Source organism: Leptodactylus fuscus, chromosome 5 (assembly GCF_031893055.1).
Source record: "Leptodactylus fuscus isolate aLepFus1 chromosome 5, aLepFus1.hap2, whole genome shotgun sequence".
Taxonomy (NCBI): Eukaryota; Metazoa; Chordata; class Amphibia; order Anura; family Leptodactylidae; genus Leptodactylus; species Leptodactylus fuscus.
The window spans coordinates 155,276,745-155,292,930 of NC_134269.1; the positions used below are offsets into that span (position 1 = coordinate 155,276,745).

Sequence of the window (16,186 nt, forward strand, 5' to 3'; positions counted from 1 at the left end):
TATGAGGTCTTAATTTTTGCGGGACAATTTTTTCTTCATGATGCCACCATTAATTATTCTATATAATGTACTGGGAAGCAGGAAAAAAATTCAGAATGGGGTGGATTTGAAGAAAAAATGCATTTCTGCGACTTTCTTACGGGCTTTGGTTTTACGGCGTTCACTGTGCAGCCAAAATGACATGTCCCCTGTATTCTGTGTTTCGGTACGGTTCCAGGGATACCAAATTTATATGGTTTTATTTACATTTTGACCCCTAAAAAAAATTCCAAAACGGTGTTAAAAAATTTTTTTTCTAAAAGTCGCCATATTCCGACGGCCGTAACTTTTTTATACATAGGTGTACGGGGATGCATAGGGCGTCTTTTTTTGCGGGGCCGGGTGTACTTTTTAGTTCTACCATTTTCGGGAAATGTTATTGCTTTGATCACTTTTTATTCAAATTTTTAGCAGAATTAAAACAGTGAAAAAACGGCGGTTTGGCACTTTTGACTATTTTTCCTGCTACGGCGTTTACCGAACAGGAAAAATATTTGTATAGATTTGTAGAGCGGGCGATTTCGGACGCGGGGATACCTAACATGTATATGTTTCACAGTTTTTAACTACTTTTATATCTGTTCTAGGGAAAGGGGGGTGATTTGAACTTTTAATACTTTTTATATTTTTTTATATTTTTTTTACTTTTTTTTAATTTTTTTTTTGCATTTATTAGACCCCCTAGGGGTGTTGAACCCCAGGGGGTCTGATCACTAATGCAATGCATTGCAAAAAAGCATCATCTCTTTTGCAGGCTGTATACACCAGCCTGCAAAAGAGAGAATTTGCAGACTGGCTGGGAGCCCTTAACAAGGCTCCCGGCTGTCATGGCAACGGGGGGGGGGGGGTCGGCCCTGGAGCATGCTCCAGGAGCCGGCGATCCCTGCCAAAATGGCGGCGCCCATGCGCCGCCGGGAAGATGGCGCCTCCGGCGCCTTTGACAGCAGCGCCGGAGGGGTTAATGCCTCCCATCGGTCCGGGGACCGATCAGAGGCATTAGAGCCGGTTGTCTACTGCTTGAAGCAGTAGACACCCGGCGGCTATGACGGCCGCCCGGCTCCCGGGCGGTCGCCATAGTTACAGACCCGACACGCGCCGTACTATTACGGCGCATGTCGGGAAGGGGTTAATGGCTAACTCATAATGATGACAAATGGCTAACGTTTTGAAGCGCAAAGGCTCCTTTAAAAGGCTTACATTAAAAAGGTATCAACTACTGAAGATCACCAAGTTTTCGTGTTTTTTTATATTTCCAACCCACTGGCTAACACGGTACAACAACGAACATTTTCCTAATGCTAGATAGGAAGCCTGGTATGTCAGGAATGGCCAGTGCATAAATGTGTATTCCATTAAAACCATTGGAAACCTTGCTTTAGGAAAGCCATATTATTCAGAATACATCCTCCAGTCAAAAGTACACCGACTAACAGTATATACAGTATAGGCTGAAGAACTGCTGCCAACCATTCCTCCAATCTGGTTCCCTAATAAGATTCCTCTCTAGAAGGCCACTGACTCCTAATGTACAGAGCTTGTGACCCCATTCCCAGCACCTATAGCAGAAGCATGGAGGCAACTTGGAAGGAAAAGAGGCCACCGGTCACGGTTTTCACTAGTGTGGTGTTGCTTTAAGGAAACAAAGAATGAGGTAAATTGTCTTCTAGATGAACATTGAAATGTAAGAGAAATGGACACAATGTTACCAGTATTGATAAAGTGCTGCTTACTGTAAACTGTCAGAGCAATTTAATTTATCTGGAGCCAGAGATGTTGAGTGCAATATAAATCTAATGTCATTATCTATCCTGTCCAGCAGAAGCCAAACTTGGCTTCAGTGGTACTGTTGGGAATCAGCGAGCGCCATGATACAATTCTTATGTCCTCTGAATGACACTGATATTATCAGCTAGTATGTGACTATTAAATGGCTCTCTCTATGTGCTATGGATAGATGAGGACGGAACCTGAATTAGTACGCAGCAAATTCATAGCGGAACTGAGCGCAGAGTCTCAAAGGTCGTCTGTAACATGTAGTTTGTGGATGGCGAGGACTCCTGAATGTCTGAGGTCTATAGAAAGGACACAGAACATGAGAATACTAAACACGACTATACGGATACGATTCTTCACTACATATTTATATTCTCGACTAGTCACACTAGGGACCATTACATTTACTTCCATGCTATATTATAACAGTCCATAGTGTTATTTGTAACTAAAAATGTCAGAGGTTCCTCCAATGACAATAATACACTAGCTAGCATTGAGTGGAGCCGCACTGCAATGTACCGACACTTCTCCAGTGCTTATGTGCTACATCATCTGCTTCACACAAAGCAGCACCATCTGCAAGCTAAAAACGTCAGCTATTGCACTCTATAAATAAAGACTAAATTCACAATAGGTTATGGACCCCGAGATGTTAATTGTAGACTCCAGCTCCAGAATGAAGGGTGCACTGATCATCCACCCCCATTGGATTGTACAAACGTAAGCACATAAGGTTCATGACGGAAAGACAAACTTATTATACACATGGAGTTATAAATAAAATAGAATATAGCACGCTGCTAGCAATAACCCTCCAGCTTTAAAGACATTTCAACATTCACTTCTGATTTTTTTTTTTTTTTTATGCATTGCCGAATTTCCACGCTACATGCTGGGAAAGTGCGGTAAATCACACATCTCTGTAGTTCTAGATTTAGTTTCTGGCCTTGTTGTGTAGCTTTCACTGTAAACCATAAGAACGTAGGTTGAGAACATGTGAATCTATCCCAGCATGCAGCATGGACAATAGACAGTAGATGCTGACGGGTCTCTAACAGGGTTACTAACCTTTATTTCTCATAGACACTCAGAAATTTTACAAACTGGAAAAGAACAACAAGAAATATACAACTATAGTTCAGATCATATGCAGACATTAGCAGCGTTTACTGTGAGATGAATGAACTTTCCACTCAAAATCTTAAAGAAGACCTTTCACCATTTTGGGAACATGCTGTTTAATGCACTGCTAGAAAGCTAGAAGGCCGCACGTCCCCAAATTGGTGAAAGGTCCTCTTTAAAGGATGAATCCATTTTTTTTTTATTTTTTTTTTAAATTATGGACACTGGTCAATGGTCTTGTATATTCATATCATGGATGTCCAGTCATTTCCCAAAACTTCTCACACTGTTATAAAATAACAAAAAGCCATACACACCCTATAGATTCCCTGCCATTTGTGTTCCCTGTACTTCCTGCTCTAGTGTCCTGGCACAGACATGTGACTTCTACAGCCAATCACGGGCTGGAGCAGTGACCTCCCTGACGTAGCCAGGGCACTTCTATAGTCAGTGACTGGCCCAAGGGATCACGTCTGTGTCCGGAAGTCATCAGGAAACAGTTTGGCGGTGTACCGTAAACTGCGAGGGACTGGCGAATATGACTTTGTGATTTTATACCAGTCTAAGGAGTTTTCTTAGTTTAAAAAAAATTAAAGGGGAGGAGAGCATGGAGACCAGGTCAAGCCTCTCGACTTTGATCTCCATATCTTATATATTATCTACGTGGGATCTAATGAATATATGGATGATTGGCAACACAACTACACGGAAACAAATCATGAAAAATTGCAATCTATAAGCATAACTTAAAGCCAGATTTATGACTGAAGGTTCCCTTATTTGGGACATCTAGATAGATTAGCTACACCCCACTCCTGTCCAAATGTTCATATGTACCATTTTACAGACAGTACTTTAATGGTGAAAACTACATGGCAGCATAAGGAAACCAAAAGAGGGTGAAAGTCTTCAGAATACAACACAAGAAATCTTATGACATTAGCAGCGTTTCCATATTCTCTGAGGTCCCAAATGCACAATTGTGCAATGCCTTATTTCAGTAGTGACATTTCTACATAGGTTCTCATTCACAACATGGTAACAGTACATAATAAACATTCCCTGCACTTGTTGATGATTCCTTCATGTCAGTTTATTGCCATGTATTAATGGGATGACGTACACGGAGATGTCATCCCCTGAGCCCAGCCTGTCATTGGATATTCTCCAACCTCTGTCCTTCAGGACACCTCTAGCACGCATCACCAGGTCCTGAGCGGCCAGCGTATACCTGCCAAGAGAGAGGACCACAAATTATACAACACTTTCCAGCAGATAAATACTACTTCTAGGACTTTCTGGAACCTTTGCCTTGTATTGATCATATAAGCACTTAGATGTATTAAAGGCAAGATCATTTATTATTTAATAACAGATTCTATGTCCTGGAGGTGACAAAAAAATAGCCTGTTTTATGAATATCCATGAAAAAGAGCGGCATTCCATGTCATGTGTTCAAGGACTAAGAAAACTCCTTAAGGAGAGTGCCTTTGCAGGTGTATGGAGTCTTAAAAGCCATTGGGATGATTATGGCTCAGACCCACAAAGATCTGACACATATATTATTTTAATTATATAACCCTACAAGGTTTTCTCTACAAACATTTGTTTGAAATGTACTTAAAGGGGTTGTCTAAGAAACAAGAATCCCCCTCTATCCACAAGAACAAGAATACCGGTCTGATTGGAGTCCCGGAGCATGAATGGAGTGGTGGTTGTCCATGTCATCTGCTGCCCTATTCAACTCTATGCAACTGACCAACAGTGTCAGGGTAATAATACGGTGGAAATGCAAAACTGTTCAAACAAGGGGACTCAAGACCACTGATCTCTGTGAACAGGGAATAAATCTTATGTGTGTGACAACCTATTTAGTATAGATTTAACATGTGAGATATCTCTATCGATGTGAAGGTCTGGATGTCTATAAAGGACAGACAAAAACAAATGCCTGAATCATCCGATTCCAACCTTAGTATATAGATAAATTAGGGATCTGAGAAGGTTTTTTGGGAAGGTTCTAACCTAGTAGGCCATAAGTTTTAAAGAAGGACAGCAACTGCTAGTTGATACTTTGAACCCACAGGGTTAACTTAAACCCCCTTAAGGAAAAGGCCCCATTTTTCAAACCTGATCTATGTCACTTTACAGGACATAACTTTATGACACATTGTGCTTCATCTTGGTGGTAAACACTGATTAATATTTTATGCATTTAATTAATTAAAACAAATAAACAAAACGGAGTTTGGTGAAAATTTGGAAATATTTCCAATTTTCAAAATGCGAGTTGCTCTACCACATCACTGCTTTATCCTGCCATCATCTTTTAATCTTGAATTGATTTAGGATGTTAGAAGGCTTACAAGTCTAATATAATTTCCAAAACCTATGTGGTTAAGGACCAGGACAGGTTTGTGAGGCGAGATGGCATAAAATAGTTACTTCTGTTTCCAGAATGTCGTCGTGTTACAGGTTTTTGAGATTGGATTGTAAAATAGCAAAATAAACAGTAAGTGCTAGTTCACACAGTTTTTTTGAAGGCAGATTTTAAAACGGAAACCGCCTACTAAAAAGTCTCCAATGTCTCTTCAATGGGAGCCGCTCGCTCCCCCCCCCCCAGGAGGGGGATGGCGTTACGGAATGCCGATGCACTACACCGCCATCCCGTTGCAGCTAGCTGCGCGGAGGCTTCACATAATGGAAAAGCTTTCCCCCGGGTAAACATACCTGAATAAGGCATGCTAAAAATCAGATCACTGTTAAGTAGAAAATGTTAAAAAATATATATACAGTCCTATGAAAAAGTTTGGGCACCCCTATTAATCATTTTTAGTTCTAATTATTTTGGTGTTTGCAACAGCCATTTCAGTTTGATATATCTAATAACTGATGGACACAGTAATATTTCAGGATTGAAATGAGGTTTATTGTACTAACAGAAAATGTGCAATATGCATTAAAACAAAATTTGACCTGTGCAAAAGTATGGGCACCTCAACAGAAAAGTGACATTAATATTTAGTAGACCCTCCTTTTGCAAAGATAACAGCCTCTAGTCGCTTCCTGTAGCTTTTAATCAGTTCCTGGATCCTGGATGAAGGTATTTTGGACCATTCCTCTTTACAAAACAATTCAAGTTCAGTTAAGTTTGATGGTCGCTGAGCATGGACAGCCCGCTCTCAAATGATCTGAAAACAAAGATTGTTCAACATAGTTGTTCAGGGGAAGGATACAAAACGTTGTCTCAGAGATTTAACCTGTCAGTTTCCACTGTGAGGAACATAGTAAGGAAATGGAAGACCACAGGGACAGTTCTTGTTAAGCCAAGAAGTGGCAGGCCAAGAAAAATATCAGAAAGGCAGAGAAGAAGAATGGTGAGAACAGTCAAGGACAATCCACAGACCACCTCCAAAGAGCTGCAGCATCATCTTGCTGCAGATGGTGTCACTGTGCATCAGTCAGCAATACAGCGCACTTTGCACAAGGAGAAGCTGTATGGGAGAGTGATGAGAAAGAAGCCGTTTCTGCAAGCACGCCACAAACAGAGACGCCTGAGGTATGCAAAAGCACATTTGAACAAGCCAGCTTCATTTTGGAATAAGGTCCTGTGGACTGATGAAACAAAGATTGAGTTGTTTGTTCATACAAAAAGGCGTTATGCATGGCGTCCAAAAAAAAAAACAGCATTCCAAGAAAAACACTTGCTACCCACTGTAAAATTTGGTGGAGGTTCCATCATGCTTTGGGGCTGTGTGGCCAATGCCGGCATCGGGAATCTTGTTAAAGTTGAGGGTCACATGGATTCCACTCAGTATCAGCAGATTCTTGAGAATAATGTTCAAGAATCAGTGACAAAGTTGAAGTTACGCCGGGGATGGATATTTCAGCAAGACAATGATCCAAAACATCGCTCCAAATCGACTCAGGCATTCATGCACAGGAACAATTACAATGTTCTGGAATGGCCATCCCAGTCCCCAAACCTGATTATCATTGAACATGTGTGGGATGATTTGAAGAAGGCTGTCCATTCTCGGCGACCATCAAACTTAACTGAACTTGAATTGTTTTGTAAAGAGGAATGGTCCAAAATCCCTTCATCCAGGATCCAGGAACTGATTAAAAGCTGCAGGAAGTGACTAGAGGCTGTTATCTTTGCAAAAGGAGGATCTACTAAATATTAATGTCACTTTTCTGTTGAGGTGCCCATACTTTTGCATCGGTCAAATTTTGGTTTAATGCATATTGTACATTTTCTGTTAGTACAATAAACCTCATTTCAATCCTGAAATATTACTCTGTCCATCAGTTATTAGATATATCAAACTGAAATGGCTGTTGCAAACACCAAAATAATTAGAACTAAAAATGATTAAGATTAATAGGGGTGCCCAAACTTTTTCATAGGACTGTGTATATATATATATATATATATATATATATATATATATATATATATATTCTAAAAATAACTGGAGGAATTTTGTAAGGAATTTGTAGCTTACACACTATTTGGCAATGTTATACAAGCTATGAATCCCCCCACTCCACTATAAGGTTATTTACTGTGCTTATGTATACTTCTGGAATAAATTGTTCTGTATTATAAATGGCCATTTTCCATACACACCTGTGAGGGTCATCGGGATCACAGCATGCAAGAAAGTTTGTAATAGCTTCAGACACTTCTTCATTTAATAAGACATCCCAGAGACCATCTGTTGCCAAAACCAGCACATCATCTGCACCATGCTCGTATTGCAAAAGATCATAAACTCGTACCTGTAATACAAAAAACAATATGTAGAGAAAAAATACATTCACGTGACACTAATGTGGTCTTATATGTCTCATACCTCCATGTTACAATACAACGAAACAACTCCCTGCAGAAATGACAGCACTCAGAGGTGATGGTATACATTACTGAATTTATCTTATGTTTCTTTTGGGGATGGTTCTAGGAAATAAAGTTTAAAGAGGACCTTTCACCACTTGGGGCACATGCGGTTTTATACACCGCTAGAAAGCAGACAGATTTCCCGTTCTGTGCCCCTGATGAAGAGTTGTCAGTCAATCAGTCAGGAATGCCCTTCCTCACAGTAGAGTCTATAGCTCTGTACAGTGAGAGCGGGGAGGAGCGCCTCCCTTACTCCTAATAGTGCTCGTCCATAGACAAGTATGGGGGGGGGGGGGCTTTATTCGGCACACTGTCGGCTTTCTAGCAGTGTGCTCCATAAGGTGAAAGGACCTCTTTAAAGGGGTTATCCATTGAGTATAAAAAGTTCTCAGATGTCCAGGGTAATAATATTGAAACACCGGCTTACCCAAAGCATCCACATCCCCTTATTCCAATGCTTACTAAGATTGGCTGAGAGGAAGCACACACTCACTCGCATGTACTTTACTGTAGGTAGTAATTCAGCACAGAAGTTAACAATAGTTGCTAAAACACAGCAGAAATTGAACAGAATTTCCCTCAGGAGGATTGCTGAGAAAATCACTGGACTAACTATGTGCAGTACACAGCAGTCTCCCTGTTCTCATAGATCTTGTACTGTGTTCACACAGTTTCCGCTTTTCTAGCTACATGCCAAGACTCAATGTTAATTTTCGAGTCATGTCTGAGCTTCAGCCCTGGACTGACATGAACACACCATACTGAAGGTGGCCGCAACAGATGGAGATGGAACTCCATATGGAAGACCCAAAAGGCACAGGAAATCCTCAATTTATAGGAGATTTACCCAACCAGCATGACTATGAAGCTTCAGGCCTATCATGCAAAGGCTATTAGCCTCTGCATAGCCAATGGGGGCAATTAGATTCCATCTGTTTGGAAAGTTCCTTTCACTGGAAAAATACATTTGATGTGGCCAGTTGGTCACCTAAATAGATGAGCTTGCCCCCATAATTTCACAGTGTCTAGGACGTTCCTGCTGCTTGTACCAGGTTTGCAGCACCAGGTTGGTAAAGCTGTTAAAGGGGCGTTCTAATTTCATAAAGTACAGCAGACGTGACGTGGTCTCTTCTCCTCAACTGGTTCTCCTTTCTCTCATTCCGGGTCGTATATCTCAGGTGAAGGGCGACCTTCTCTGTCACTTTCTCATGGCTGCCAGGACGGTTATCCCGCACCATTGGTGCAGCCCAGTAACCCCCTCTCTGCTGGAGTGGCTCCAGGAGTTTCTCCTCATTAGGCAGGTGGTGGCTCTGGTTGCGGAGGGTTTCCCTACTTCCTTCAAGTTTGAGACCCCCTGGCGGTCGTGGGTGCCGTTTCGGGAGTCATCTGAATTCTCTAATTTATTTTCATGACTCTCCCTGTTTACCTCTCCCCCCCCCCCCATTTTTTTTATTTTTTTTCCCCCTTTTGGTGTCTGCATGCTCCCCGATGCCCTTTTGCCTCCCCCTACCCTCTCTTCTCTTTCTTTTGCCTCTGTTTTGGACTTGTATCCATTACCACTATGGTTTGCATTCTGTATCGTGCCTTTATGAAATTAGTTAATTTTTATTGAGTTTTCATAAGACAACAGAATAAAATAATCACATGTTGCTAGACTATGTCTTCGTTTTATGATCGGTGAGGGTTTGACTTTTGGGAACCCCACTGACCGTGAAGATGAATGGCTGCAGTGTCGATTCAGTACTGCCTCCCCCTTCCACAGTTGCGTTGTCAGCCAACTGGAGGGGTAATGCAGCAATGAGTCAGAATATAAATCTACACCAACCAGGGACCAGAGATTTCTGCAGTATGCAAGATGAATGTGGTTTCCTACACAGTTAGGTGGCTACGAGCACTACTATAAAGGGAAAGACGTTGAGTAGGAATTCAGCACTATTTTCACAATTGGTGTTGGTCCTATAGATCAGACCCCAACCCATTATAAACAAATGGTATATCCTAGCAATATGCCATCCCATAATAAGTTAGAAACACCCCTCCAACTTTAGAGCTGCATTAAGGAGATTTGTTAGAAATTCTCACGAGTCATGTAATCCAAAGGAAAGCAGTTCACAAATGCGTGAAGCCATATCTTAAAGGATCTATTCTGTCTCAATATTATTGTTACGTTAGCTCTTTTTGCAGATTTTATAGTTCTAGACAAAGAACAAGCACGGTACGCCTTACAAATAAGTTAAAGCATTGAGTGGCGGACTTTACACAATCCAGAGACAGTCTGTGGCCTGTGCTGTAAATTGTTCAGTCTCTAAATGAATCTTTTGTTGAGCATCCACTAAGTATCCTCTGGGCCGGCATTCCAAGTGTCATTGCATACTACTTGAATTTCCTTCTGGACCTTGCAGCCATCAGACAGAGCTCGCAGATCACTTTAATTAACCTAAAGAACAGCCGTAATTTAGAAGACGCATGACGGCCTCAGCCAAGGAAAAATTATACTCGCTATTACAATTTGCACATAGTACGCCTGGTCAGACATGCTGGTTAATCCTTCCAATTCAGCAATACATCTGTGGTCCACAAACTCGTCTAAACATGCAGTGTATTTGGCATCAGCGCCTGCCTGGGATGTTTAATATGCCTCTCCGCATTCCTTGCGTGCTGTAAAAAGGGAATGTTTATTAAATAAACCCTGGGTTTTCATGCAATAGGTCTCAAATGTTTGCCTGAACAGCAAAGTTTCTGGAATTCGAGTATTTGCTTCTGATTTAATGACATAACTTCACATATAAGGAATATCACAGCAATGCACAGAAACCCATCACTGCCCACGCTTGCAAGTTTTTGATGAATTGAACCCCCCCCCCAAAAAAACTAAAAGCTTTTGCCTTCTGCTCCCATATCTGTAACTTCTATATTAATATGCAATCTCTTGTTCTTTTTTAATAATAAGATCCACATGCTTTTGGAAAACTAGGTTCCCATGACAGACACAGAAGACAGGTTTGTCCTCACTTATTAGGAACTTCCTGCTGTTACGTGAATGAATGAGAGGCTGTAGCGGGACTCACCACACAGTAGAGACAAGGAGGCAGCAATATCTGTTCTACCAGGGGTATAGCAGACTGCCATGTAAAATATATTACTATTCTAAATGGCACAACATTGGAAGGAGCCCAATTACAAATTGACATTGGGACCCAAGAGGTACAAATTACACCACTGGGTTCTATGTGTACTGGACCCCAACAAAGAGACCAACTGATTAAAGTAAATGGGCTTTCTGAGATCCCTAGTAGGGTTGAGCCGATCTTGAAATTTCAGGATCGTTTTTAAAATCCGATTTCCGATCATTTTCCATTCGAACCCGATCCCAATGAAAGTCAATGGGATTTTTTAAATAATTGGAGATCGGATTTAAAAAAATGATCCTATTCACTACACAGCATGTAGTCCAAAAATTGATTAAATTTTTGGACCCCTCGCTGTGTAGTGATTAACCCCCAACCCCCCCCTGTGTGTTCACTTACCTGCAGCTCCCAGTTCTTCTTCGTCCGGTCCGGTCCCCTGTCCTTCACATCTTCAGAGCGCCCTGCCCCCCCATCTCCCTAGACTAGTATTGTAGAGATGCAGGGAGTAGGTGGGGCTTTGTGCAGCTGGAGAGTGTGGGTGAGGAGACTGAGTGCATCCGTCACGTCTCCCCTCCCAGTACCCGCCCACACTCTAAGCCCCGCCTTCTTTATAATACTAGTCTAGGGAGATGGGGGCGGGGCGCAGGGCGCTCTGAAGCCACATGAAGGACAGAGGACCGGACCAACAGAGGGCAGCCGCAGCACTTCTGAGCAGGTAAGTTGAGCGAAGTTCATGAGTAGATAGATACTATTGTACATTAACTTGTCTATCTACTAGACAAATCAATGTACAGTAATATCTATCTACTCATGAACTTGCCTCGTCCTCCTCACAGCAGCACAGAGTGATTTACCGCAGCCTGCCACTCTTCTGCTTCATCCCTGTTTTACCGTATATTCAGCTGAGTATACAGTAAAACAGGGATGAAGCAGAAGAGTGGCAGGCTGTGGTAAATCCATAGGAATGAATGGACGCAGCCGGCACGCAGGGGGTTAAGCGGACGGCTGCTTCCATTCATTCCTATGGGTGCTAAGCTTTTCCCACAATGTTTGGCCAGTAGCCAAGCATTGTGGGAAATAAGCCCCGATCTTGATCCCGCCCGAAAAGATCAGGATCGGAATTCTGATCGCGATCGTGAAATTTTCTCGATCGCCAATCGGAATCTGATCTTTTCCAATCCCGATCGCTCAACCCTAATCCCTAGGCATTATTTGCATAGCTATGGTCAGTATCTTTTCTATGCAGATGTTATTGATGACCTATTCTGATGTAGGTCATCAATATCAGATAGATGGGGGCCTGACACCCTGGAACCCCACAGGCTCACTGGTGTACTTAGAGCATAGCTAGGGAGAACTTTAAAGCCTGTTTTCTACTAAAAGGAAATAAAACAGGTTAAAGTAGATTACCAAAATGTTCATCAAATAACCCGCTACACACAATAATGAGAAAAAAGTAAAATGGCAAACTTAAGAACTTATGTACAGTTAACTAAACTCTTAATTTTAGATCATTGGGGCTTGGGTTCTGAAGTTATACATAGCCTTTAACTGACTGCACTGGATCCATGGATAAACGAACAAGGCTTTGGGGATGGGTATTTTGCATGGGCTGTTTGATGCGAAGGCAGTTTACAGAGTACATAAAAATGATTGATGTAACCAATGACCAAACTAAATTACTTCTGGCAAATCATACATATTAAAGTCCCCTGTATTAAATCCATCTACCAGCTTCTAACTAAAACGTTTGAGTGTTCCAGTCCATTAATATAGCAAGTCATACATAACAACCAATACATGTCATGGTAATATTACCTATGTGTTTAAACTGAGCATCGCCTAATATTCGTTTAGCCAGGGATCAGATTTACAGAACAAATAAAAAGCTCCAGGAATATCTACTTTGCATGCGTATTGCTATCCAGTCTACTTGAATGGGCTCACTGTTTAGCATAAGGATCAAATACCTTATTTTAAGCTTCATTTGAGCTCTGTACACTGTAGGGGAACGGAGAGGAGCTCAGACTCCGAGAATATACTGTAGCTGTATGCCTGAGTCTGGATCTATGCAGGCGTCATATAATATGTGTTATTACACAGAAATTCTATATTATACGTCTATGGAGACAAAAGCTTAAGGCATAAGGAAATGAGTTACAAGATCATTTTGCTGATATTACACAATATAGGAATAGCTTTTGATGAGGAACAACTACTCCAAATACTGAAAATACTTTCAGCTAAATAAATTATTTTCTGTATATAACTGAAAATAAATGCAAAAATATAGATTAGCACTTATAATTTTAGCTCTGGAACATCCCTTTAAGATGAAATCTACATGCTTATTACCTGTGTCCTAGAAGTACGGCTCAGTCTTTGGATTCATTCCTCAGCAGCAGGTTTATACTGAGTTGGTCTGAAATTTTCCAGCAGTGTTTTCAACAAAATTGCTTGGCCAGAATGACTACATCTATGGCCAGTAAATTGGTGAGCACATTCTTGCATATATCGGTGATCAGAAAGATACTTCTACTATAACTGGACTGTTTTGGCCATTGTTCCAGAGTGCTTACTATATGTGGTAGGAAATATACAGGTAGAAAATATTTAAAGGCAGTCTGTCACCCAGCCCGACAGATTGATATGCTGGGTTGTGATGACAGACTCCCTTTAACCCCTTCCCGCCGATGGCATTTTTTGATTTTCGTTTTTGACTCCCCTCTTTCTAAACTCCATAACCTTTTTATTTCTTCGCTCTCAGAGCCATATGAGGTCTTAATCTTTGTTGGACAAATTTTTCTTCATGCTGTCACCATTAATTATTCTGTATAATGCACTGGGAAGCTGGAAAGAAAAAAAATCAGAAGGGGGCGGGGGGGGAATTTGAAGAAAAAAATGCATTTCTGTGACTTTCTTACGGGCTTCAGTTTTACGGCGTTCACTGTGCAGCCAAAATGACATGTCCCCTGTATTCTGCGTTTCGGTACAATTCCGGAGATACTAGTACGGCGGATGTCGGGAAAGGGTTAAAGATATAGCTAAGGCTAACTGCAGCGTTGTACCCAATATATTGCTTTATCTATCTTGCTCAATTTGAAGACACATAACCTGCATCCGACAATGGTTCTTTACGGTGTTTGCTGCTAATGGAATCTTCTTTCAGCTCTGCAAAATGCTCTCAGTTGCTGAGCCCTGATAGGGTTAGAACATAGTCTTAGAACACGCACAGTCTAAGCACGTCCATCAACTTGAGATGGAAACTTGGTCTATTTACATGGGTTCATCATCCCCTAAAAGATAATTTATATGAAAGCGGGTCCCCAAGTTTTGCCCAAGTAGCTATGTCATGCAATCAAAAAAACAAAATACCCCCAAACGCAAGAAACACAAATTGTTTGTGCTTTATCACTCACTATGCATATGTAATTTTTTTTTTTTTTTTAGCAGCCCACCCTCCTGGGTAAATAGGGAATGTGTGGCCAACAATATTGTACTCACTGTATGGGGCAAATTAACTTAAGAACAATGGTCTGAACATACAATGGTTTCTCTATTTACATGGAAGTAAATGCGTGCTGATCATCTTGATAGATCAGTGATCAGCATTAGTTATAGGAAGATTTTCTACTTGTGTAAATAGTAGGGCTAATGTATATGGCAAGTTGATCAGTATTTGTTTATCTCCCTGTACTTCAAGCAATCATACAAGTGTGTTGGTGTATGGTTAGCTGCACCCATATATAAAGTGTGCCACTGCCAACTAAAGATCATTTTTATTTATATACAAAAGATGCAAATCAATGACAAATGTGCGTTTGGGCCAACAATTGTTCAGGTAAAAAGGCCTTTGAGACCAGTGTTCCCATAGGGCACAATTACAGTTGGGTATAAACAATGTAATGGTGGCTGATTCCTTGTAGCAGTTTACCTGGACCAGAGAATGTTCATGCAATTTGTAGAAGAATTAAGGAACGTGAGAACAATCAAGACTAAATTTCAGGTCTATTTAAGTGATATGTCGACCATAAAACAGATACAGGAACTTAGGAAAAGTGATTTGATTGCAAACAGATCCCCTTTCCTTTTATTCTCCCTTCTAAGGTCTCCTGCCTTTCAATACCTTTTGTCTTTCCATTCCCATGCCGTGTCTGTGCTCCATCTGTGCACTCAATGCTGCTTTCAGTATTTTTCCAGGTGGGATCAACCATCTCCAACTTCAAACACAAACATCCTAAAGCGTATTCTGAGAATGTTAACTTCCTACATCTTACATGTAAATAATAAGAAACTGATGTTATCATTTCCCTGATGATAGGACTTTATTTTTTCCCAAGGGTTTCCAGAATGAAACTAAATGTTTTTTTTCCCCTTAACTGATCACTCGGTTTTCAGTTGCCTTTAAATATGATAAATGTTTTTTAGTGGTTTCCTCGTAGACAACGGTTCGGTTGGACTTCCGTCACTCATCGTTTATTCATTATCCACCTATCTTTAGCTACTTTCATTTAGGGTGCCCATCGTGCAATAGCCACAGACGGATTAACCCTTATTCTTTTACGGGCTTTGTTTTTATGGCGTTCACTGTGCAGCCAAAATGACGTGTCACCTGTATTCCATGTTTCGGTAGGAGTCCAGGGATACCAAATTTATATAGTTTTCATTTATGCTTTAACAAAAATCGAAAACTTTTTCAATTTTTCAATAAAGTCACCATATTCTGACAACTGTAATTTTTTATTTTTTTATTTTTATTTTTTTTTTATACACAGGGCCAGGGGAACATTTTAGTTATACCCTTTTGGGGAATGTCTATTGCTTTGATATTTTTTTAATCCAAATTTGAAACGGCGAAAAAACCGCAGTCATCCCGTGGCTGAGTGTAGAGGTTTCAGCAGCCTTAGGAGGCCCCTACAGTGACCCAAAAGGCAGAGTGGGGGGGGGGGGCAGCAGCAGCGTTGAGGAGGCCATAGAGTGGCACACACAGCCATTTTGTCATGTAAAGACTGTGTATATTCACCTGAGTGAACAGCCTACGACTGAGATCCCTCATTGCGGAAAAGCTGCTTTTTATGTTGCAGATTTTGCTGTTTTTTTTGAGCCAAAGTCTGGTGTGAATTTAGCAGAGGGGATAAGTGTAAGAGATTACTATAGATTTCCTATTCCTATTCAAGTCATTCTTGATTTTTGATTAAAAAGGGCAGCAAAATCTGCC

At 41.0% G+C, this 16,186-nt stretch overlaps 1 protein-coding gene across 1 annotated transcript in view; it reads right to left on the reverse strand.

The window, feature by feature from the left end:
- Positions 1 to 3,026: 3,026 nt before the first annotated feature.
- PPM1H (protein phosphatase, Mg2+/Mn2+ dependent 1H) overlaps positions 3,027 to 16,186 on the reverse strand; it is a 97,195-nt gene continuing 84,035 nt past the window's right edge. Inside the window, exons 9-10 of the mRNA XM_075274531.1 lie at positions 7,571 to 7,722; positions 3,027 to 4,168 (exon numbers count right to left, since the gene is read on the reverse strand). Coding sequence (XP_075130632.1) covers positions 4,021 to 4,168; positions 7,571 to 7,722 — 300 coding nt within the window. The 3' untranslated portion in view covers positions 3,027 to 4,020. The remainder of the gene's footprint in view (positions 4,169 to 7,570; positions 7,723 to 16,186) is intronic.